General features: G+C 34.5%; 1 protein-coding gene across 3 annotated transcripts in view; it reads right to left on the reverse strand.

Moving 5' to 3' along the window:
• LOC150095616 (kinesin-like protein klp-12) overlaps positions 1–27,672 on the reverse strand; it is a 282,767-nt gene that overhangs the window by 179,348 nt on the left and 75,747 nt on the right. For all 3 annotated transcript variants that reach the window (XM_090410291.1, XM_090410289.1, XM_090410290.1), the window contains exon 5: positions 18,107–18,270. In XM_090410291.1, coding sequence (XP_090266417.1) covers positions 18,107–18,270 — 164 coding nt within the window. The remainder of the gene's footprint in view (positions 1–18,106; positions 18,271–27,672) is intronic.

Here is a 27,672-nt window from a genome sequence, read left to right on the forward strand (position 1 = left end):
TAGGAGATCAGTGCAGGTCGTCACTGAGACATCAGATGTAGGGAAAAGCATTTCACTGGAAGAAAGGAAATTCGCTGAGGGAGAAGGCAACTGTTGCCGGCCGAGGTTGTCTGCATTGCTGAAGGAAGAAACACAGAGGAAAGGAAAAGTCGGCAATCAACAGGGAATTGGTGGGAAGAATGGAATAGATAGACAGACAAAAGGAAAGGAACACTATCACTCAATGGAAATTACTTCATCATAAGTACTTAGAAGAATATGTAAATACTTCTGAACAATACACATAATGTGCTATTGTCTCATAGTTAACTGTGCTAGTATCCTTTGTTTTATGATACTTGTAAATAAGTATCTAATATAAGAGTAAGAGAATTGTTATATATAGTGAATTCAAGTTAATGTAACATTGAGCTCATGCTTAGCATGTTTGAAGGATTGAATGAACAGGAATGACTTATAAGTTGTACTAAATTATAGACAGGTTATGTGATAGAAATGTCCGGACTTTAGAAAACTTAAGTTCAAAATGGATTCTCATGAAATTGTCTATAACTGTTTTTTTGTACCTATGTTTAAAGCTAGATCAAACATTGCAATATACTATTCGAGCTTCATTAAATTTTGTAAAACAGCACAGAAGCTGGTTGTCAATGCACTAATCCTAAAATCTACAAACCTAGAGGTATTTGACCAACTAAGGATAAGGAATTTAACTCATCATCATCAAATTTCTGACGTGTACCCTCAAGGGGTGTAGAGGATATGATAGTACTACATGAAAAATTTACATCATTACTAACTTCCTATCTACAATTTTCCTCCAAATCAGTCTGTTACTTGTCAAGACTCCAACATTATCAGATCTTATATTTATATCGTCTAAGGCACTTTGTGCCGCATCAATCCACCTATATCTTGGTCTTCCTCTGGGTCGTTTTCCTGCAAACCTGGCAGAGAAAACTTGTTTTGAAATTTAACTTATGTTAGTTAATAAGTTTAAGCCACAACTGAAACGAGAATATTGGTCTCAGATAAAAGGAAATAACCAGTGGTGAGCTATAAGGGGCTTGCGTGAGCCCTTTGTTACATTTTTCTCAAATTTGCAAGTCCCTTGTTCTTCTTGTTTAATAATCTTGTAGAACTAGAAAATACCACCACAGAATGTATACATGCTACTATAATTGCTACTTTAAATTCATATGTATTTTCAAATAACTATTTAAAAAATCATCTCATTGCATTTTGTTCTGATGGAGCTAGTGTAATGTTAGGAAACAAATCAGGTTTTGCAATCAAACTTCTACAAAAATTTCCCAACGTTGTGATTTGGCATTGCTCTCATCGTCTACACTTAGCATTAGACGATTCAATAAAAAAACATTAAAGAAATAAATAATTTTGAAATATTTCTGGATAAATTATATACATTTTATCATCAATCACCAAAATTTCAACAAGAATTAAATATGATGGCAAAAGACCTTTGTAACGAAATTTAAAGATCGGCCGTGTGTTTGGACCACGATGGGCAGCTTGCAGTTTATGAACGGCTCTTGGTGTGTGGAGAAATTACCCAGCTTTATGCAAGCATTTTGCATCGAACGATAAATAAAAGGGCTTTTTAAACCGACTTCTCAATTTGGAATTTTTAAAAGATCTAGCATTAATGATTGATATCCTACAGGAATTATCATATCTGTCAGAAGCTCTAAAAAGTTGCAATATAAGTATTATAAGGATTAAGTTAGCCCCCCCCCCTTTTTTTTTTGCTTCATTAAATACAGTGTGAATGAGAGCAAAGAAACAAACGATAATAAAGAGATTAAAATAACAGAAATAACAATAGTCTGTTAATTTCTTACATTCTTACTCACACATACTTTTTTTTCTGTAATATCAATTGTAACAAAAGAAATGTAACATCATATTTAACTTATTCCACCTACTCTGCACTTCCCTTTTTGACATATTTATAAGTATATGATCAAATAATAACATGCTATAACTATTATATAAAATAATTATTACTATTATATTTTGCAGCCACAGATAATATCTATTTACTTACAACTTACAAAGTAAGCAAATAACTGCATTTTTTGAAAATTATGGAGACAACTACCGTGTTTGAATAAAAACTTTAGTTTAATATAACTAAAATCTACAATTCGACCTTTATGTCAAGGTCATCTTCTGGAGCGTACAAATATACACAAGAAACAAGCTATACTACAATCAAACTGGTTCGTTAAAGACACTGACCAACCGCTACCACAATTGTTGGCCTGACCTCTGGTGGGAAAAAAAAAAAAAAAAAAAAAATTTTAAATAAAAAATTATACATCAATGCTAGAGTCCTATTATTTGTGTTGTCTACTATATACATATATTAACATTATTCAAGCCAGTTGGAGTGGAATGGTTTCTAATACTAGCAGATTGGCTAGAGTCCTGACATGTTGAATCTTTCATATTAGGTTGGCTGAATGTGTGCCATCCAGATCCTTGGAATTTTCATACCATCTTTGTTATTGATATTTGGGTGGCTTATCAGGATTTCGCAGGATTCCTTAAATTTTCTTTCGTACCAGGTTTTTGTGCGGTGTAAGCAGGTGCTTTTCCAGTTGATTTGGTGTAAGGTGTTAAGTGCGTGGTCTGAGAGGCCTGCTTCACCATAATGGTTATATTTAATGTGTCTAATGTGTCCTTTCTTGCGTATAGGGATTGTCCGTCCTGTTTCACCAATGTACGGTAAGTTACAGGTGCAGTGGATGCAATAGACTCCAGGATGTGCTAATGGGAGGAGAGGATCCTTAGAGGATCTGAATATTTAAGTTTAGTGGGTGGTTTAAAGGTGGCATTGAGGTTATAATGTTGTAGGATTCTGTTGATTTTTTCTGATAACCCTTTAATGTATGAGATGGCTATGGTTTTACTGTAATCTAGATTCGTTTTTGTTGTGGTTTTATGGAGTATTTTATTGACAGTAATTTTGTTATAGCCATTATTTATGAATGTGTCACTAATGATTTTTAGTTCTTGTTTCAGGACTTGCTGGTTAGAGCAAATAGTTGTGGCTCTGTTTTTAAGGGTGTTAATGACTCCATATTTTTGAGCTGGGTGGTGGTATGAATTCGCATGTATGTATTGGCCCGTGTGTGTCGGTTTTTGGTAGACCGTGAAGGATAGACTGCCTGAAGGAAGATGTGTAACTAGTGTGTCTAGGAACGAGAGCGAATTTTTTCCCACCAGAGGTCAGGCCAACAATTGTAGTAGCGGTTGGTCAGTGTCTTTAATGAACCAGTTTGATTGTAGTATAGCTTGTTTCTTGTGTATATTTGTACGCTCCAGAAGATGACCTTGACATAAAGGTCGAAACGTTGAATTGTAGATTTTAGTTATATTAAACTAAAGTTTTTATTCAAACACGGTAGTTGTCTCCATAATTTTCAAAAATGCATTCGGATCACCGTGCAAGCCTAAAAGTAAGCAAATAACTGCTGAATAGGTGAATGATCAACATGTAGTTGCACAAGAGTGTACTGCATGTCTGAATTGTTTGTATGTGTACTACACTGCATTTGTCATGCACATGAGAATTTTTATTTTATGAATCATATTTTCCGAATTAGTTTAAACTCATTCATTTGGCCTATTCACACAATGGCCCAAGAGAAATTCTTGGAAGCCTGCTGGGCCAGTCTGCCTCTGCATGAGTATATACTGCTGAATAAAAGCACTTAGGTTAAGCATTATTTTCTAAATATGTACACAAGGCAAATAAAATTCTGACAACAAACTAAATGCTATGATTTAATTCTCAATATCAATAATGTAATTAGAAAGATAACATATGTGCAAGAATGCCTACAAACAATTATATGCTAATTATATTTATATTTTATATTTAAGTGTGACTAGTTTCTATCTTAATATGATAATTAATCTACTCAGCACGTATCAAAGTAAAACAAAAGAAAATAAAAGCACCCCATTTTATATGCCAAACAATTTTTATAGCATATAATAAATTTAGTTTAATCCTTTATCCAAGTGTGAGCAAACAAAGTTTGCGCCTGAAAGTATCTTCAGGACTGGGGTAAGGTGGTACAACACCAGGGCAACTCATTGCAAAGGTGGAGCAAGCTACCAACACTCCTGTCTCAGTATCTCCTATAATGCAAAACACATCTCCTTGCGGATATGTCTAATGTTATGCATTAAGGGAAGGGCCACTATCCAGACTAGTTTCGACCTTTATTGAGGTCTCTTCAGTGGGAGCCAGGCCCAAGCTGAGATACCAGGCAGAAGCATTCGCAGGTCATCTCCACCTATGATGGTGTTGTACCACCTTACCCCAGTCCTGAAGATACTTTCAGGCGCAAACTTTGTTTGCTCACACTTGGATAAAGGATTAAACTAAATTTATTATACTCTAACCAAGTGAAAAATAAACTTTCAATTTTTATAGCAATCACACATTAAATTTGATTACACCATAAGGCAAAAAAGCATTTATGAGCCAAAAGAATAAACAACACTGTTATAATAAAGATTATTTACATTCTCTTACACTAGTAAAATCCTGCAATTCTTTTGAAATTGAAAATTTTTTTTAACATGTTGCCTTTTTAGTATTCATTTTTTGAATATACTGCATCTACTTCATAAATTAACCTGCGCAAAATAAAAATAAAGTGTGTGAGAAGAATAAAATAATTTAAGTATGGAATATATGCTAATTTCATATATTGATAGTGTTTGATGTGTTTCTTTTCCTTTTTTAGCCCTGTCAGCTGGAATAAATTTAACAATCCAGTTCAACAATGAAAACTTTTTGAACTTATAAGTCTGTTAGCATTATAACAGAATGTCAGGAATAATAATTAATTTGCAGTCTTTATTTGCAGTGTGGTCCCACATTGAGTCAGAATTACTTCAGTTCCTGGAGAAAATAAACTCCTTGTCCTGTATCAAGTTCACTGTTGAACGTAAATCCAAAAACCAACAATCCTTTCGGATACCTTAATAATTTGCAATCCCAACAATCTTGTTGAATTTTCAGATTATCAGAGGCCAACCTGGGAGATGCATTCACTCATCCTTCCATCATCATTCATCACAGCCAGCCTGGTTGGCTGAGCATAACACATGCCTGCTCTCCAGCCAAGAAGCTGCAGGTTCGAATCCCACCAAGGTCATGGATGTTTGTGATTGTCCTACTAACCAATTACCATATATATTGCTGTGACCTGTGTCCTGGTGCAGTATGACTTTGTGCAAAAAACATTCATCACAGAAAATGGGTATTATCAAGAGTCTTGTACATAGAGCTCATACAATATGCTCTTCCAGTCCCCTTACACGAACCGAATAAATTAAAAGCAATCTAATATGTAATGGATACAACAAAACTATTGTTGTATAGAAGGATGATATTGATAATTATCATCCTTCTACCAAGAATTTCAATACCTTATCTTAAAGGAACCTTGCAACAAATTGCAAGGATTCTTCTTAAATTTAATCTATACACCTCCTTCAAACAAGCTCGGAAACTGTCTTCTGTCCTACCATCTACAAAGAATGGCAGGTGTCTGTCAAGTACCTTGCTTGTGTCATTTTTGATATGAAATTATGAAAAGAATACCAAGCTTTTGGGTGCATGAGGAGGACATGGGATGATGTTATGGATATATATATATATATATCAGGAATTTGATGATGATCAATTTGCATATAAAGTAATTTCATGATTGGTCTTGATAATGAGAATAGCTGACTTCACTATAAATTGTTCTAAGTATTAAAAGTCAAGAGACTACTTAATATACACTGTTTTGCAACATTATAAAAAAGCTAAAATAGTTTAAACAAAAACATTAACACCATTTCTATCAAGTATAATACAGTGGTTTGCATAAATTAAGAATCATAGAGAAACATCATGAGAATCTGGGGGGGGGGGGGGGGGTGAGGCATATGAAAGTCAGATATATTATGCAAAAAGTGATGCTGAGTCTGGTTATGATATACAAATGAGTGGTGCTGTCATTACTATATGCAAATGAGCTAAAGAACAAAATTGGGCATTTGAGTGGTTTTTCCATTTCATGTCTAGAGTGAAAACAAGACATTTGTGATAACAAAATTCTTGAATATGGCTGCAAGATATCATTTTTAACCCCCCCCCCCCCCCTCCAACCAGCTGAGGTGGATGAAATAGCCAGACCTCCCTAGCTTTTTTCATGGATCAAAACTTCATTTGACATTCTACCTTTTATCATGCCATTACCTTCCTCTGCAGTTAATCCCGTTATGGCTATTCTAGAGCCATTAGTGGATTAACTGTTGGTGAGTGACCTTTGTGTCACCTGTCTTTACATCTATTGTATTACTTGCAATTTCCTTTACTGACCTAAGATATTTGACCTTTTTGCCTCTAAAATGATTTATTGTATCTCTTCCCAAAAACTGAAACGAATTTCACGTGCAAAAATGATCAATCATGAAATGACCACCGATCAGCCTTTGCAATGAATCTATTTAATGATAGTAAATTTGGTGTATTTTATTCTTCAAATCAGTGTCTGGAACAGTTGCATTGATTGTTCTTTCACTTTATTTATAATATAGAAACAATTTTTTTCGAATTTTCAAATGTTTGCTTTGAAAATATTATGTCAAATATTTATATTTTAAAATAATATTTATTGAAATAAATATGACCTTTTGCTTTCTTTCCTAGCAAAATACCATTATATGGATCATCACATTTCAGTTTTAGAAACGATTTTTTTTGTTTTGTCTTTATGAACAACAAATGTTAAATTGCATTACTCGGTTTTTCCGACTGCGAGTCTTAAAACATTTATATCCAATGATATTTTAACAGTGATTCTTTGCCTTCGTCTTTTCTTTTCTTTCTTTTTTTTTTGCATTATGAACATTATGATAATATCCAGTGCATATCCTCGTAGGTATGTTGAAAATATAACACGAAAGACATCATATATACAGAATGATTCAAAATTTTTGCTCATTTTGAATATTTTCTAATGCTTACCCCCCCCCTCACCTCTCCTGGAACGCAGTTGCATAACTACTCAAAATTTCTACAGGTTTTGAAAGCTTTTCTAAACAGTATTCAAAATCTATTACTTCATTTTAACATTTTGACAACAGAAATACGGCAATAAGATTGTTGTACCGTTAAGCGTCTAATTCTGTAATATTTCTCTGCGATCTAAAATCAGCTGTTCTACTGTCTGCTGAAATTATTTGAAATTTTAGAAATGCTATATTTTCACCATGCAAAACTATTTATATGCATACCACACAAAAGAAAGTTCAGTAGTATGATTTTTGTTTGTTTTTCTTCAAAAACATTCTAAATATTACTACTTCTACTGCTGCTACTGGTTGCTATTTCTGAAATAATCTACGTCTTAGAAATACCTGATAATATCCTCTTAGCTGGAGGAAAAGCTAAAGGCTTATTACTCTCACTGCTATTGAGAAAGAAAACATAGAACACTCAAGTGCCTCAAGCTGTAGTGCAGAATACATTAAGAATGTTGTTTCCTTTTCAATTGTTGATTAGCAGATATCGTAACAGAAATACTGACATTTCTTTTACATGCTGATACATTATTATGCTAAAATTTCTTAATTTATAATGATCAGTTTCACTTTTATTATAAAAAAATTATAAATTATTTGATACAATTATCTTGAAAAAGATGATTTGTATTTTAAAAGGAAAAGAGCATATGTGTTACATAATCTTCTTTTTTTTGGGGGGGGGGGAAGGTTATAGACCTATTCAATCTGCAAATAATTCTTCAGAGAATTTATTTTATAAATCATTCGCAAGACAACTGTTACAAACGTAAATCACTCGTGGAACATGCCCATTCATTTTAGTGTAAATTAGTAGCAAAGGTTTAGCTACTTCAACATTACCAAATATCTAACCTAGAAGAAAACGTCGTTATGCCTGCTGATATTAGAACTCTTACTTGAATAATTTTTTCTGACATGACTTCTCTATTCGTTATAACGTAATCAATTTCCAGATTTTTGCCATCTTGCATACCTCAATGTTATGTGCAGCAATTTCTTCTTTGTACTATTCTTTGTACTACAAGAAAAAAAAAATCAGATAACAGAAGAAAAATATGTAGTATTTTCTTTTTCATTGGGTGAATTTACACTGTTCTTTCTTTGTGTCTTGAAACGAAAGTGCAAATGATTTTTTCTTACTATTTTTGCAATTATAACATCTGATATAACTATAAGAGTGACATTTTACCATTTTTCTCCCACACGAGAAACAGAAATAAGACAACAATATTGTTGATTCTGTCGAACTTCATCGCAGCAGAAATTTTTATTACAAAACTTTGTAATATATCATCATCATCATCAAACTCCTGATATATACCCACAAGGTGTGTACAGCATATGATAGTACTACATGAAAAATTTACATCATTACTAACTTCCTATCTACAATTTCCTCCAAATCAATCTATTAAATGTCAAGACTCCAATATTAACAGATCTTATATTTCTATCTCCTAAGGCACTTTTTACTGTATCAATCCACCTATATCTTGGTCTTCCTCTGGGTCTTTTTCCTGCCAACCTGGCAGAGAACACTTCTTTTGCTAATCTTTCCTCTCCCATTCTGTTTAAGTGACCATACCACCTGAGATTAGCTCTACTAATGCATTCCTATATGCTGACAATATCAAGTTCTTTCCTACCCTCGTTTTTAATATGATATTGCCACCATCTGTTCATGCCCCTAATCTTTCTCAGGACTCTCATATCTGAAGTCTCTAGTCTTTGGTCAAGTGTTTTATTTCTAACCTAGCTCTCAGATCCAAAAGTTAAAACTGGTTTAAACACTGTCACAGCTAATTTAGTGTTTTGACTAATTTCTCTCTTATTCCATATAAATTTATTCAGTTGACTTCCTACCATACCGGTTTTGTTGATTCTGTTGACTATTTCCATATTTAACTTACCATCTTCATTAAAATCATGCCTAAATAGCTGAAATGTTATACTTGTTCTATAAGTTCTCCATTCAGTTGATATTTTCAATGTTTCTGCCTATTTTCATTGTCTTTTTAATGCTGATTTTATACCATATCTATTAGAACAGTTATTCAATTTAGTCAGGGAATCTTGCAGAATTGTAGCATATTTATTTAGAAGTATAACATCATCTGCATGAAATAAAGAACCGACATTAACATCTCCAATCTAGATATCAGGTTTAATACCACTTTCGTTCATAATGTGATCCATATAGATAATGAATTAGAGAGGGGATAATGTACATCCTTGTCTCACACCAGATTTAACATTAAACCATCTTCCTGTACTTCCTTCAATTCTAACTGCTGACTTACAACTCAAATAAAAACAACTTATTGTTTGATATAATGTCCCATTGACACCATATACGTGTAGCATTTTGAATAGCTTTTCTCTTGGCACCTCGTCATATGTCTTTTCCAAATCTACAAAACTAAAATACCGATCTTTGTAATATTCCCATTACTTGTCAACTCTTTGTCGTAAAGTGAAAATCTGATCCTGACAGCCTCTAGTTGCCCTGAAAATCCATCTTATTCTTCACTAAGCTTTTCTTCCAAAATCCTTCTCAACCGTTTCTCAAGTATACTTGCATATATTTTACCAGGAACACTCAGTAATGAAATGCCTATGTAATTCTCACATTCAGTTTTATTTCCCTTTTCATATATGGGTACTATGAGAGCTCTACTACAATCATCTCGAATTCATCCCTCTGTCCAGGCCTTCTGAACTATGCAGTGCAGCCACTGTATGACTTTTATACCTCCATACTTGAGCATTTCTGGTCGAATATCATCTACTCTTGCTGCCTTTCCACATTTCTGGCTTTTGATGGGTTTTTCTACTTCAAGTATGGATATGTATTCCTGACTGCATGCCTGGTCAGTGTTTTTTACCACTGTGCTGTCATTACTGCTTGTTTAATTTAGCAGTGTTTCAAAGTAATTACTCCATACTTCAAGGATATCTTTTTGTCCTGTTTTCATGTCACCTTTATCATCTCTAATTCCTTTTACAGCACTCTTTCCTCCATTTCTGAGCGTCTTCAACAACCTCCAGAATATTTTGCTATCTTCTTGATATTTATTTTCTATGTTCCTGCCAAAGTCCTCCCATGACTTTTGTTTAGCCAGTTTTACACAGTGTTTACCTTTCTTACATTTGTCTCTGTATTCTCTAAAAGCACAATCTGACTTGTTTGCCAGCAACTTTTGATATGCTTTCTTCTTTTCCTTCACTGCCTCTCTTTAACTTCCTGTGTTAAAGTCAAGTTAATCAAAAACCATGGAGTTTCGATTTTTCTATCCTTGCACACAACCTCACCACATGCCTCCTGGCTGAATCAATCAGTGTTTTCTTCAGGGCTTGCCATTGAATCTCTAAAGTTTGGTTCCTGCTCTCAAACTCTTTCATTTTTTCTTCAATAATATTTGTGTATTTTAGTCTACAGTTCACATCTGAGAGTGCTCAACTTTTATTCTCTTTAAAAATTTCTTACATGTACTTTTCAATATGAAATTCAATTTTATCCTGCTCAAGACTAAATGGTGATCACTTCCAATTTCAAATCCTCTGTACACTCTGGTGTCTTGCACCAGTGGGAAAACATCACTATCAACAATAACATAGTTAACGAGACTTTTCTTATTCCTTGCCTCTTCTCTCCATGTGAATTTGTGCACATTTTTATGCTGGAACATTGTGTGAGTAATAAGCTTTCCATGGCCCGAGCAGAAATCCAAGTATTTGCCATTATTAGCTTTGCTCTTTTCTCCAAATTCTCTCAAAATATTTTTGTATGTCTGACAATCATTTCCTACTCTGCTAATTAGATCTCCAACAAGGACCAACTTTTCTTTTTTCATTGTGTCAGTTGCTTTCTCTAAAGCCTCAAAAAATTCCACCTCTTCTACCTTAGTAGAACCTTTTGTGGGACCATAGGCACAAATAAGTCTCATTGTCCAGTTCCTTCATTCTGATATTTGCTCACATCACTCTACTTGAGACTGCCTGCCATTCAAGATTAGCCTCGTATTAATATTGAATATTACGGCTACTCTTTCTTTTCCTTGATTGTCATTGCCTGAATATAACATTTTAAATTTATTGCTGAGAAAGATCTCACCAGTTTTTGTCTTTTTTTTGTTTCAGTCACCTCTATTATGTCGATCTGGTATTTATCCAATTCCTCAGCTGGCTCCATTTCTTTGCCATTCAGGCTTCTTATGTTGATAGTACCGATCTTGAACTCTGGTGATGCTGAGTTGGGGTAAGTTTTAGGATCTGTTCCAGTAGCTTACTTTTAGCTGTTTGCTCTAGTTCCTTGGCAAAAACAACGGGGGCCTTGTTTAGCCAGGCGACGCCCCAGCCGGCATGAAATTCTATCATGTAGTACCATCATTTGAAATTTTGGTTTAAGCCAATAAGAATATAATTTGGTCGGCTAAATCTCAAATTGCCAGCCCAGCCTCATCCGTTTAGTATCCAGGTAGATACGTAACAGGGTGCACCACGAGAAGGTGAGGATTGGACATTAGGTTAGAAGTCCTGGTCGGTTCTCTGCAGTCCTTTGAAGGCTATGTGGGGGGGGGGGGGTCTCCTCTCAGTTATATAGCTTTAACCCTTAAGCACCCCTTGTTTACTTTTATACTATTGATATTGGGACAGGCTTAACTGGAGATATGCAGTTGTTTGCCCATGGTACAAAATTGCGAAAAACCATGAAGAGTAGAGCAGATGTTTTAGCCTTGCAGCAGAATCCCAAGAGACTATGTGAGTGAAGCTACTGATTTAATGTTGTGAAGTGTACTGTCTTGAAATGTGGTAGACAAGAATGGAATGCAGAATATACAATTAATGGAGAAATTTTGAAGGAGGTGGAAGAGATGCGAGATCTGGGAGTAATGGTGGACAGAGACTTGATGTTTAGGAGTTACAATGCTAAAATTATAAGAATATCACAACAGGTTATGGTGATGATAAGGCAAAAGGTCTATGGAATATGGGATATGATTGAGACATACAAGTTGGTGAAGAGTTCTTATCAGATTAATGTTGAGAAGAGAGCCATCCTTGGAAGCTGTATAAGGAAGGTGGGAGCAAGGAAGTGAGAAGCAGATTCTTTGCACGAAAAGTGGAATACATTGCCTGAGAGTGCAGTGTGAGTGCAGAAACTATCAATTGATTTAATGCATGGTTTGAAGATTTTTTTTGAATAAGGGTATAGACTTCTCAGGATGAGTCATTGGCCTCTATTGAATTCTAGTTATAGATGGTTATAATAATACATTAATAATAAATATGACTGTGTCCATGTGTTTCATATTTTGGTTTCATGGCACAAGTGCTTCTTAAAATGCAATTAACTATTACTGTTTTGCTGGTATAAGCATGACCTCTATAGTAAGTGAAATGCCAACTATTGCACAATAAGTACGAGGGTGGTCTGAAAAGTTCTCAGCCTTGACCATAGATGGCAACACTATAGGCAAGATTTTTTTTTTTTCTGAGTTGGTACATCTGTCATAAACATCCATGTGAAATTGCATGTCATTCTATAAAGTAGTTTGTTTTATACAGCTGTCTGAAGGAAAAGTGTTGTCTGTATCTCTTGAAATGGATAAAATTGAGTATTGTGCGGTTATAAAATTCTTTGTAAAAGAAGATTTAATGGCAAAAGAAATTCATTCAAAGTTCATAAAAGTTTATGGGCACTCTTCTCCTTCATTTTCGACAATTAAGAAATGGGCTGCTGGGTTTAAATGTGGCCGTACCAGACTTGAAGATGATCCATCAGCAAGAAAGTCAAATGTCATGGCATTGGTGTTTTGGGATGCTAAAGGCATTTTGTTTATTAATTATCTTGAAAAAGGGTAAAACCATAACCGGGGAATATTATTCCGAACTTTTAACCCGACTAGATGAAAAAATTCGTGAGAAAAGACCCAGTTTGCAAAAGAAAAAAATTATCTTTCATCAGGACAATGCACCTGCCCACAAAAGTGTTTTGGCAATGGGAAAATTAAGGGATCTGCACTATGAATTGTTGGAACATCCACCCTATTCCCCAGATTTGGCTCCCTCTGACTTCTATCTCTTCCCAAAACTAAAACTCTATCAAGTAGTTTGTTTTATACAGCTATCTGAAGGAAAAGTGTTGTCTGTATTCCTTGAAATGGATAAAATTGAGTATTGTGCGGTTATAAAATTCTTTGTAAAAGAAGATTTAATGGCAAAAGAAATTCATTCAAAGTTCATAAAAGTTTATGGGCACTCTTCTCCTTCATTTTCGAACAATTAAGAAATGGGCTGCCGAGTTTAAACGTGGCCGTACCAGACTTGAAGATGATCCATCAGCAAGAAAGGTACTTCCCATTGCCAAAACATTGCCAATGGGAAAATTAAGGGATCTGCACTATGAATTGTTGGAACATCCACCCTATTCCCAAATATGGCTCCCTTTGACTTCTATCTCTTCCCAAAACTAAAACTCTTCCTCGCTGGTCAGCGTTTTCTTCGAATCAAGAGGTGATTGCAGCTATAGAGGGATATTTTGCAGATCTTACTGAGAACCACTGCAGGGATAGGATAATGGTGCTGGAGCATCATTGGAATAAATGTATTAGTCTTAAGGGAGATTATGTTGAAAAATAAAAATTTTGAAATTATTAATTAGTTTTTTCATTGTTAGGCCAAGAACTTTTCAGACCATCCTCGTACAACCTGCTGAAAAATGGTTAACTTCATAGGGATCAGATTAGCCATTTAAACTGATTGAATTTGACTATTCTTCAGCAGGGTGTACTTATTGTATTTGGATATGGAATAAACATGCTGCATGACAATCCTTTTGCAAAAAAGAAGCCATGTTCCTTCTGTTTGCTCAACTCAGGTTGACTGATATACAGGATACCGAATATCAGCTGGTGACAAATTCAGAGAGGTCTTCGCAGGTATCTGGGTTTCCACCACTTCTGAAAGCATCGTCATATTTCGACTAATGTGTCATTAACAACTGGTTTATGTGGCTTAAGCTGAAGGAAGCTGGAAGATAAGTAACTGCTCAATGTCTGCAATTAGGGAACTGATTTTGCTGGGCGCTGAAAAACAACAAATCATTCTTCCACAGAAAACTTTTCTTCCCATAGAAATCTGAACTAAGACTTTTTTTTTGCTTGATGTCCTTGCTGAAGCATATGGGTACAAACTGAAGATTCTTGCTCCACAAGAAGTAAGATGGATAGGAAAAAAATAACATTCAGAAGAGTAGCACTCAACTCATATAATACTCAGGATGTGGGGATGGCAAACATCTATAAGGTGACTGTTATTTAGTGGAAATGCAAGTAACACTATTCTTGGATATAATTGTATTAATGAAGGTGCCTAACTGCTAAATTACTGTTACTTAATTGTTACTTTATCTAAAACTGATTAAAGCTCTGAATGTCGTTATTTGCTATGCTTCTACTGAGGATTACTGACAATTCAGAAGGTGGAAAGAAAGGCGCTTTTTTAACCAGCTACAAGGTAGTGACAATGGTGAGAGACTCCTCCAGTTATGTATTTGTAAGCTAAATGGAGTGAGAATAACCAACATCTATTTCAAGCATGATATAAGTACATTTGGGCCTCATCTAATGGTATCCATAAGAATATTATTGACTATGTTCTAATTAATAGTAAATGTGAAGTTCTGTTGGGAATACTAAGACATACAGAGGTGCAAAGGTAAGATCTGACCACTACCTTGTTAAGAGTACATTGCAATTGAAGCTTTAAAAATGTACATCAAAGCCTACCACTGTCTCTTTTAACACTGGGAGATGCTGCTATTGCTAGAGTTTACCACAACGAGTTGCTCAGGTGCTATGAAAGAGCTAGCCTACAAGATTGTGAAAGTGTATGGGATAACTTTAAGAAGGCTATGCATGAAACTAGCGAATCTATTTCATGGATTGGAAAGAAGACAAAAGCAGAATTATTTCAGTACTGAGGCGATGCAGTTAATTGCTGAAAGAAGAGAATGTAGGAAAGGCTGGAGCAGCACTAAAATAATGGGAATAGACTAAGATATAGAAAAATTAATAAACAAGTAAAAGCATAGTTGAAAATAGATAAAAACTCCTGGTTTAACAACATGGCAGAGAATGCAGCTAGAGAGCACAATTACAAAGGACTATATAATATTATTAATAAGATATGTAGGAAGAATGGAGTGAAGTCATTAAAAGATAAAGATATTACAACTGAAGAGCAAAATACCATCACGGAAATATGGTGAGAGCATTTTGATCATCTTTTAAATTTTGTTTCAGTCTTATAATACAATTATCCTAGGTGAACAGAATAGTTCCACTTCTGCAATCTGATATAAATTTCATTACACCACCTGAGATTAGATTAGCCATAAGTAAATCAAAGCTTCATAAATCACCTGGATATGATAAGATTACAGCAGAAAAGGAGCTAGGGAGAGTATAGTGACATGGCACTGAAATCCTCAACATTTTTTATCTAAGTGGCAAAGTTCTCAGAGACTTCAATAGAAGTATAATAGTGCCCATTTTTAAGAAAGGTGATTGCACAGTGTATGTGCAATCACCTTTGCACACACACACACACACTGGGTAGAATGAGTGAGAATTATAGGGGAATTAGCTTATTGTCTATTATGCTAAGATCCTATGCTTATCATACTCAGCAGGATAAAGGATTTGCTTGACAAGCAACTTAAAGATGAGCAATGTGGATTCAGAAAGGGAAGAAGTTGCATAGACTAAATATTTTCACTGAGACAGATCCCTGAGAAATGTTCAGGATATCAGAAATCTGTGATCATGTGTTTTGTTGGCTTCAGAAAAGGCTTCTGATTCAGTTGACATACAAAATTATGAAAGACTGTAACAACTTTTGAAATACCTGACAAACCTATTAGCATTACGGCTGCTTTATATAATAGCAGTGAAGACTGTGTTAAAGTTGATAAAGAACATAGTGAAGCGTTTAAAATAACAACTGGAGCAAGCCAGGGGGTTTATCCTGCAATCTTTTCTATTAGTCTTGTAATTGATATGTGATGAACAAGACTCTACAAGGGAAGAATTGGGGATTAAAATGCTCTAAGAATTCTTATGATATGGGCTATGCTGATGATTTGACCTTATTCACAAATAATGTGGAAGAAATGAATTCCTTACTATTACCATTGATGATGCTGGGAGTCAAGTAGGTTTCATTATCGATATTGAGAACATAAAGGCAATGAAAACAGATGACAAAGATGAGTCCTCTGTCTTTTTTAAAGGATATGCTTAGAGCAAGTCTCTCAGTTCATTATCATGGTAGATGTGTAACTGATATTGGTTAAGTGAGGAATAAAGTGGGTAGAAGTTTAAGGATAGCTTCAGGAGTATTCAAAAAATTATGGAAAGTTTGGAAAGATGGCAGAATATCAATAAAAACAAAAGTTAAAACCTACAATAGTCTAATTTTCTGTTTTGCACATGCAGCTGAGAACAGACCTTGTGTAAGAGTGATATTAAGAGACATGATGCTTATGATCAATGGTGTTTAAGGCATATTTTGGGAGTAAGATGTGAATAATGATAAGATATGTCGGAAGAGTGGTCAGCCACCTCTTAGCACTCACTATCTTATGTAAGGAAAGGCTAAGCTAGTTTGCCTATGTTGTCTGGTCAAAAAATATTAAGTTCAGTGATCAAGTTGATAATATCAAACAAAACCTGAACAGAACTGGCATTCAGTGGCATGAAGCAGCAGTGTACACTTAGGACAGTTACATCAGGGTAGGAAGATGTGCAATCATGTCAAACCTCCATGACTGTTGGTTGCATGAAGAACTTGTATGCATCTGTCTACACAAAGAATACAATATAGTTGATTCCTGCTATATATATATATATATATATATATATATATATATATAAAAACTCATGAAGACCACAGAAATAGTCAGTTATAGTGGATTTAAAAAAAAAAAAAATTATTTAATTCCCACCCACAAAAGGTTGTAAACCTATCAGGACTGCAGATGGGCCAAGGATTTTTTCTAATTTAAAAAAACAAAAAAAAAATTGTAACCTAATCTAGAAAACATGAAACTTCTTCAAGTCTTTTCAGGCTCCTTATAAACAGGACAATGAAATTCATCTCCCACCAAAAGACCATCACAAGCATCTTTGCCTATGACAGGATTCTATTCTAACACAACCTGTTAGTTGCAGAGCAGATATGCTAACCACTCAGCCAACCAAGCTGGCAAAACCAGGCTAGATAGGTTGCTATAGTACACTATTATTATTATGTGACACCTCTAAGGAGTCCAAGGACTCATCATGGGAGGGCACTCTACTCCACTCCGCACATTTCCTTAAATACAACTGTGGCTATGGGATAGACTTTTCAGATGTTTGCTATAATGAGAGAATTTGTTAAAATGCTGTTTGGTATAGGGAAAGCTGAAAAGATCTTCATTAACTAACTTCTGATACAGATAAGTGCCTTGATTTTTAATAAATCTAATTCTAGAACATGGCAAGTGATCCTATCTGCAATGTACATCAACTGTATGCATTTTCTAGAAAGTTTGTCTATTTTGTGGAAGGAAAAAATCCTACCACCAGTGTATGGGACCACTAATTTACCTTACTTGAAAAGTCTTCAAACCTGGGTCTTTCCAAACATACAGTATATATCACAAACAACTTTTTTTTCTACTCTCAAGTGATATATCTATATCACTTATTGTTTACCACAATTTTTTTTTGTCTATAACCAATTTCCTTGTGATTTATTATGCTGTTAATTTCTCTTCTTATTTGTATTCTGGATTGTGCATTTAAACAGTATTGTTTTAACACCAGCATATTAAGCAGTTATATACTAATTCCCTGAGAATAGGTCAAAGAGTCAATGTTTAAGTCTCAAGTAATTTAAATTTTTTCCTTACTTATTTGTAATTGAAACTTACCCATTTTCAAAAATTTTACGGATGTATATTGTAAAAATAGCATGAGATCTACTAGACACTGCATTCGATGCAGTAGCACCAGCTGTTCGTGTATTACAGCCCTGTTCTAAACAACAGAGAGCTTCAGCAGCACTCCTAACGGTGATTTCCTGAAGTCCAGCAGCCTTTAAGGGGGAAAAAAATTAATCAGAAAAGTTTTTTTTTATCAGAATGAGTTATATATTTATCAACTGTCTGAAGTTTTAATATCTTGTTACTTGTTATTCTGAGAGTAATCAAAACTATGAAATTTCTAAAGGAATTAAAGGTTTTTTTTTTTTTTTGTTAAAGATGAGGTGAGCAGTAATCCCTATACATGAAATGTATAGGAATTGAATATCACATTTATATCACACTAAATATCACAATATCATAGATATTCAGTGTCACTCTATATTTACACTAGAAGCAAGTTTCATTCAATCAGTAACTTGCCTACATTTTATAAATTACTGCTGATGATGCTTGTAATCCACAACAGAGAAGTGATCATGGCATGAGTCTACTGTGGACCATCTACATGAATACAGATGTTCTACAGCATTTTTATTTAACTGAATATATGTAAATTTGAATTTTTGCTTTCTAATTAACAGTTTCTTGTGCGAGTGCAAAATGTTATAAAAAAGGCACAAAATTAACTGTAATTTTCATTTGTATAATAGTACATTGTTGAGTCTCCATAGATCAGTCAACATAGATGAAGCCCTTTGATCAGAAAGACCTGGGTTCGATTCTTGTGCATGACGTGAAGAACCTTTACCTGGTCTCTTTCGATTAAAGGTACATTAGTCAGTCTCATACAGAGGTAAAGGGTTTTTCATCCAGAAACGTGGGTTTTTTGTCACTCAGAACAGGCAAACCGGCCCTGTGAACACACACACATGGATCTATAGCAATGAATATTTCAACAATGTGGAAGAGATAGGGGTCCTTGTGCCCGTAGTCAATCTCCTGGATGGAGACAATACGTGATGATGAGTGCATTGTTAACATATGGAGTTTATGTGGAGCATTAATTTTTAATGACGTGAATTCATTTGATTATATGCTAGTCTATCTAAAGAATAATGATTATAATATAATGTTTCTATATATTTTGAATACATAAGCTAAAAAAAACTTACTGAGTTCACTGAAAGGGTGAGATTTTACTGCTTTCAACAAGCCAAGTGCTATGAATTTATGGAGACAAAAACACACGTGCTGGAGTAATTACTTATAAGTATCAAAATAACACTCGATGTTTTGACTTCTGTATCGAGGTTATCATCAGAAAAACATACATATGCACAGAACGCAAGCTACATGACACTACACAAAAGTAAGATAAATTTAAATGCTTTGACCTCTGGTGAAAAAAAAAACAATAATAATAAAAAAATAAATAAAAATAAAGTTTTATAGTGGAACTACATTAAACACATCTCTGCAGTCCTCTTATAATAAAGTTTTCTTGTGTTGAGGTTCTGCCATCATATTCTGGATGATATATAAGTTGCAGCTGAGTCCTCCAGATTCTTGGAATTACTAATCCATCATTCTTGTTGAGATTCAGATGTTTCATTATCATCTCACAAGCTTCCTTGAACTTTCTTTTAAACCAGGTTTTGGTTCAGTGTAGGGATTTGATGCCTTTCCAGTTGATTCTGTGACGTGTGAAGTGCATGATCTGATAAGCTTGTTTTACCATAGTGGAAGAATTTAATGTGGCATTTGTGTTTATCTTTTCTTATTGGGATGGTGTGTCCTGTTTCCCCCCTATGTAAGGTAGGTTTGCAGGTGCACTGAATTTTGTAAACCCCTTGGTGGGCAAGGTAGGGAAGGGTATCTTTGGATGAGCTAAGCATGCTTTGTAATTTTGCAAAAGGTTTGAAGGTTATTTTAATGTAGTGTTCTAGCTATTTTTCTGATATTCCCCTAATGTATGTATGACTATAGAATTCTTTTGATCTTTGTTGCTTTTAATGATATTATTGTGGAGGATCTTGTGAACTGTTTTTTTTTGTCATAGCAATTTTCTATAAATGTTTGGCTAATAATTTCATACTTGTTCTTCACCATTTGCTCATTGGACAAAATTGTTAAGACTATGTTTTAGGATGCTGATGACCTCTAGTTTTTGTGTTGGATGATGGTATGAATTTTTGTGTATGTACGTCTGTGTTGTTTGAACAAACAACACCATCAAGCAATTTACCATTGAGGTTGAAACAAATATTCTCTAGACACATAAGTCATCTCTCAGGCTGCCTTTCATTCATGGTTTACCGCAAACCTATACACAAACAGGCCAATACATACGCAAAAATTCAAACACCATCCAACACAAAAACTAGGGGGTCATTGCAACCCTCAAACATAGAGCCTTAACAATTTGTTCCAATGAGCAGACGCTGAAGAAGAAATATGAAATTATTAGCCAAATGTTCATAAAAAATTACAACCACAAAAAAAAACAATTCACAAGATCCTCTTTAATAATACCATTAAAAGCAAAAAAGATCACAAGAATGCTATAGTCATACCATATATTAAGGAAATATCAGAAAAAATAGCTGGAACATTACATAAATACAATATTACGGGAACCTTCAAACCTTCTGCAAAATTAAAAAGTATACTCATTTTAAAAATTTATGGAATTTACAACTGTGTTAAAAAATTTTTTTATTATCCCAACGTTTCGATCTTCACATCAAGATCATCTGGAGCATACATCAATATACAAGACAAGTTGAGTTACATTATTAACTGTAAGCTAAAGAAACAATGATTTGATTACATGCTATTCTACTGGCATGATCTCTAGTGAAAAAAAAAATTATTACATCAAGCTAAATTCTATTTATGATGACAGGAATAAACATTCTTTCAGATGGTTTTCTTTCAGAAACAATGATGTCCTATTTTTAGTATTACAATTCTTATTTTTGCTTTCAAGATACTGGATTTTCTACAGTCCTATTTATAGTTGTTCTTAGTGAGGAATGTTCCGTGGGTCGGATATATACCTTCCATATGTTTGGGATTTTTAGAGCATCATTGTTCAAGATTGGGGTGGTTCAGTATTGTTCAGATTGGGGTGGCTGATAATAATCTCACACGCTACCTTAAATTTCTGTTCATACCATGTTTTAGTGTGATGTAAAACATGGTATGAACGGAAATTTAAGGAAGCATGTGAGATTATTATCAACCACCCCAATCTGAACAATAATGATGGTCTAAAAATCCCAAACATATAGAAGGTATATATTCGACCCACGGAACGTTCCTCACCAAGAACAACTATAAACAGGACTGTAGAAAATCCAGTATCTTGGAAGCAAAAATAAGAATTGTAATACTAAAAATAGGACATCATTGTTTCTGAAAGAATGTTTATTCCTATCATCGTAAATAGAATTTAGCTTGATGTAATTTTTTTTCACTAGAGGTCATGCCAGTAGAATAACGTGATCAAATCATTGTTTCTTTATCTTACAGTTAATAATGTAACTCGGCTTGTCTTGTATATTGATGTATGCTCCAGATGATCTTGATGTGAAGATCGAAACGTCGGGATAATAAAAAAGTTTTTTTTAACACGGTTGTAAATTCCATAAATTTTTAAAATGAATGCTGATCACCGTGTAACTCTAAAAGAAAGGATAAAAAGTATACCCAGCTCATCCAAAGACCCCCTTCCCTACCTTGTTTTGTCAACAGGAGTTTACAAAATTCAGTGCACCTGCAATCTACCCTACATAGGGGAAAACAGGGCACACCATCCCAATAAAAAAAGACAAACACAAACACCACATTAAATTCCTCAACTATGGTAAAACAGGCCTGTCAGACCATACACTTCAAACATGTCACAGAATCAACTGGAAAGGCACCAAGTCCATACACAGCACCAAATCCTGGTTTGAAAGAAAGTTCAAGGAAGCTTGTGAGATGATGAAACATCTGAAATCTCAACAAGAATGATGGATTAGTAATTCCAAGAATCCAGAGGACCCAGCTTCAACCATATAGCATCCAGAACATGATGGCAGAACCTCAACACAAGAAAACCTTATTATAAGAGGACTGTAGAGATGTGTTTAATGTAGTTCCACTATAAAATTTTTTTAAAATTTATTTTATGAGCCTCCGTAACTCAGTCGGTAGAGATGAAGCCCTTTGGTCAGAAAGACCCCGGTTCGAGTCGTCCATGATGTGAGGAACCTTTATCTGGTCTCTTTTGATGAGAGGTGAATTAGCCAGTCTCATACAGAAGTAGGGTGGGGAGGGGGTCACCCGAAAACTCGGGTTTTTTGTTCCCTGGAACATGCAAACCGGCCCAGTGAGCACACGAATTAAGTCAGGAATAACTAAGACCCAGCCGTAGGCCTGATTCGTCAGCTATGCTGGTCCCGAGCCTGGATAAAATCAGGGGGGGGGGGGGGGGATTGAGATGGTGTCATACTTTCCTGTAAAAAGTGCTCACGGCCATTGTATCATCATATACTAAATAAATAAATTATTTATTTTATTTTTTATCATCTGTATATTATACTTAAATGTATAAAAATTTTATTTTATTTTGTTATTATTATTATTATTTTTTTCACCAGTCAGGCTAGGGTAAACAATTAACAAAGCATTTAGATTTGTCTTGCTTTTGCGTGGTGTCATGTAGCTTATGTCCTGTGCATATGTATGTTTTCCTGATGATGGCCTTGATACACAGGCCGAAACATCAAGTGTTATTTTCATAATTATAAGTAATTACTCCAACACGCTTTTGTCTCCATAAATTCTTCACTATGAATGCTGACGACCATGTAACCTTGAAAGAAAGAAAGTGCTATGAAGAGAGCACATAATGGCGGTGGCTCTTTTCACTTCATGACTGAAACAGAAATTGGGGATATTATGCATACACAAGTGAAAAGAATACAGTAACGACATAACTCTTTCACAGTTCGATTTCATAGAACTGTAAAAGAGATAAGGAAGAATATTTTGGAACAAGTTTGAGGGAAGTTCTGTTAGAACTAGTCTTTCATAAAGAAAAAAAGATGGATAAATTTTTAGTCATAATGTTATAAAGGTAACTGGAATACAATTGTGCAAGAAATTAAAGGAACTTTGGGACTTGATAAATGAAGTTTTTCATATAGAAGGAGAAATGTTTATATTATATATCAGATATATAATATCAAATATATATTTTATACATATATTTAATATCTGATATATATTATATCAGATATCAAATGTCCCATTAAAATAGTAATGATTTAACAGCTGTTCAGAAAATAAGATACAGCAAGTTGAATTTTAAATGGTTGATTATTTTCCTTGGACATCTTTTGTATAAGATAAAAGTTGTGCACCTTGAAAGTAGGAAGAAGGAATGTTTTATGTGATTTTTCTGGAAAGCATTTTATGGAGAAACGGGAGTGTGTGAAATTGAGGATTTTATTATCAAAGTCTGAACTCTCATACCTCTTATTGTAAAGAGGAAATCTACAGTTACGAAGATTTTTCAGGAAAAGAATTGTTTCTGTCAAAGAGCTAAAGAAGGTGCTTCAATCAACTTTTATTTAAAGTGGAGATGAATTTAATAAAGATTGGTGTCCTTTTGAGCTGGCATATTTTTGGGCCTAGGTAAGATATGATTTATTTAATTATTTTTTTTTAGATCTTAAGATGATTTTCTGTAGTTAAAGCTTACTTTAGAATGATTATTCTTTTATTTATGTATCTTAGAATTATTAAACTGTTTTCTTATATTCTTGTATACGGAAGTGTGAAGAAGACTCAAATTTACTTAATTATTGTGGAAGGAAATATAGATTTTTAAGAACAGGAGAGAATTATCATAACAATATACATATTCTCTAGGATCTTACTTATGTGCGTAGATTTCAGTAAAGAAATCTGAAACTACTTGCAGTCAAAAGAACAACCATTGCAGTCAAGAGACAAATATACATGTGTGTGTGTGTGTGTGTGTGTGTGTGTGTGTGTGTGTGTGTGTATATATATATATATTCTTTTTTACACTACTATCATGATGCTTTACTGTAAGGATAATATACAGCAATCCTTAAAAAATCATCATTATGCATTCTCCAGGCCTAGATTACTTTCAGAATGAAAGATGGTAAAATGTAATTTGAGACACCTCATAAGACTGAAAATCAAAAGAAAAAGAGGTTTAATGTTATAATAAATATCACATGGCACAGTCAATCCTGTTGTAGGAAACATTGGGATAATGGATAGTTTGCTACAGTGAATGTTCTTAATTCTAATAGTGTGCTATAATAGTAAAAGTCAACTGCACTATAAAACTCTAATACCACTTAACACCATTTTAATTTTGATATTCTTGCTGTTAAAATGAGAGAGAGAGAATTCTTTCCTGTGTAACATGTTTCTATATATATAAAAATCCACATTAGAAGAAATAGAAGCATTATAATGCACAACAGCTATACTAATGAGATGATAATGCACAACAACAACGTGTGGAATCTTTGTTTTCAAGCCAAACATACCCACTTCTGTTTGACCAATATCCACAAATGGGCTCTGGAAGCAGGAATGATAGTACATGGAACCACAGAATAATGAAGCCATAAAAGTATATATTCCTTAGGTGGAGAAAATGCTAACTAGAGACAGATGATTTTTATCAAAAAGAAAAACATGGCCACTTTGCTTACTGGATGGCTAAAGTTACTATTTTCATGTTTGGCTTCCAGAACATAATCTCTGGAGATGCTCTAATCCCCCCACTTACATATACAGTAACATACAAGTTAGGCTCTTCACAGACATTACCTTGATGGACCTGTTGTTTCATTCTGGGTTTCTCCACAAATGCCGGTTGCAAAGTTCCCAGCGACGATAATCTTGGGCCATTTTTTTCCATTTGTTTCCTATCACTCTGGTTAGAGGTTCTTCCCATCTAGCTGGAGGTCTACTGGATTTCTCTTGGATACCAGTTGGTGACACAGTAGGTCCACCTGTTGTCATTGAGTCTTGCAATATGACCTTGCCCACTGTGATCATATATGGTTTTCACTACTTCTACTCTGGTTAATTTTCTGATAGGTGTATTTCTGGTGTGGTCTTTTTTACTTATCCTTAAGATTCTTCTTTCCATAGCATGCCGGGTGGTTTAAAGGCAAGTTTCTCTTTTTGTATGGTACTCCAAGTTTCAGAGGCATAGGTTAAAGATGGGCGGACACAGCTGTTGAACACGCTAGCTCTTATTTTGATAGCCAGCTTAGGATCTGTGATTATGGATTTCATACGGTTAAAGAAGGTCCATGCAGCTCTTTTTCTTTTAGATATTTCTTCAGAAATATCATTGTCCATGCTTATTGTTTGACCAAGGTATGTGTAGGATTCTACACTTTCTATGGTGAAATCATTTGGATTGATAATGTGAGTTTGGTAGCATTTTTTCCTCATCCATTTGGTTTTGTCAGGATGAATTTTAGTCTTATTTTATTACAGGCATCATGCACTTGATGCATTGTTTCAAGTTGCGGAGGATCTTGAGCTATGAGTATTATGTCATCTGCAAACATCAGTATTTGGAACAGCTCTCCATCGATGTATATGTCACCTTTTAAGTCAATTTTCCTTGAAGTTCTTTTCAGAGTACACGTAAAACTGTTTCGTGATATGACACTTCCTTGTCACACACCTTGGTTTATGGTGATAGTTATCGGGTCATTGAATAAAGTTATTTGTGTTGAGTTACCGGCGTTCATTTCTTTAATTAGATTGATGTAGACTGGATCGATGCCTTGTTCTAGTAGTGCCTGTAAAACTGCATTATGTTCTATGGTGTTGAAGACATTTTTAAAAGTCAATAAATAATAAATAAAGAGGGATCTGGTATTCTTTGCATCGTTCACTAAGTTGGATGACTACTTGTATGTAATCTACTGTAGAATATCCTTTTTTTGAATCCTGCTTGTTCTTTACTATTGTTTTCTTGAAGGGTTGTTTTGATTCTGTTTTTTTATATAATTTGTCATTAATTTATATATATGTGATAGCAGACATATAGAGTGGTAGTTCTTGATGTCTTCCATTTTGATCAGATTTGAACCACCAACCTATGGATGTCAGTATTTTACCTCTACAGTTCACCGTTCAGCCAACTGAGCTTTTGACAGAGCAAGGTACCATGTAAATCTTTCGACCAGAGCTTTATAAAGTTGTGGACCTCTTTGTTGAATATCCTCAATTTTCATCTGATCAATGACAGGAGCTGTATTGGATTTCATGTTTTTGAGTGCATATTCTATTTTGTCTGGGAGCACTTCTGGTACATCATATATATTATCAAGTTTTGGTTCGGGGTAAAGGATATTTTGATGCAAAAATGTCATTGTAGAAGTGTTGTACTATCTTTTCCATTTTTATTCTGTTTGTATGTCTTCTTCCATCGTGATCTATTAGTGCTGTTAGGATTGGCCTTTTCATAGCTAATTCTCTTTCAATTCTTTTTATACTGTTTTTTGCTTCAGCAGCATTTCTCAGCCTTTTTTCCCACTGTAGGTTTGATGGTCGTTTAGAATCTTCATTCTTAATACTTTGCGAATAATTTTATATTCAAGTTGTGAGTTTAGTTTATCTTTCAGGTCTTTTCTCTTTTTTAGTAGAGAGTTTTTCTTTTTTGGGGTTTCCTTGACTGACTTTAGAATGTTCCATGCACTTAGATAGATTTTCTAAGAGCACGTCATAATCCTTGTCAATGTCATATTTGGTAATATGACATTTTATTTGATCAACAGATTGCTTAAACAAATCAGAATCTGAATGTTTGGGTCGCTTTGCATGGTTTGCGATTGTCCATATTTTTCTTCCTTCTTTTGATCAATTGTAGAATGGCTCTTAGTGGTCAGTGTTTTGAGTGGATGTCAAAATAGTTTCTGCCAATTGTTCCTACATCTTGAACTACTTTTTTGCAGTAAAAATGGCAATATTTTTATATGGCCATTTGGGGATTCTCGAGTCCACCTTTTTCCTGCCTCTTTTTTTGGAAGAAGGTATTCATGATAAAAAGTTTTTCTGCTTATGCAAATTCTAGAAGTTTCTCCTCTTTCATTTCTATTTCCTAGTCCAAAAGTACTGATGAAGGTTTCTTGATTTCTGTCCTTCCCAATTTTAGCATTAAAATTGCCACAGACAAAAGTGTACATGGACTTTTGATGTAGCAGCTCCTCAAGATTCTTGTAGAATTCATTTATCTTGTTATCACTTAAGGCTGATGTAGGAGCATAACGTGATAATTTTAAGGGTGGCCTTTCTTCCAAGATCTATCATCAGAGTGGCACCTCTTCGGGAGAGAATGTTTCACAAGATGATTTTCTTTGTTAGTCTTCCTTATAATGAATCCAACTCTGCCTTGTTTTGCATTGTTGGTTGACGGCTCACCAATTTTCCTTGACAGGCCAAGGAAAATTGGTGAGCCGTTCATTCCATCATGCTGTTAGTTCTTTTGTTCTGTTTATGGCCAGAAC

Source organism: Typopeltis vanoorti, chromosome 20 (genome assembly GCF_054136105.1).
Source record: "Typopeltis vanoorti isolate ZY-2024b chromosome 20, IOZ_Tvanoo_1.0, whole genome shotgun sequence".
NCBI classification, from domain to species: domain Eukaryota; kingdom Metazoa; phylum Arthropoda; class Arachnida; order Uropygi; family Thelyphonidae; genus Typopeltis; species Typopeltis vanoorti.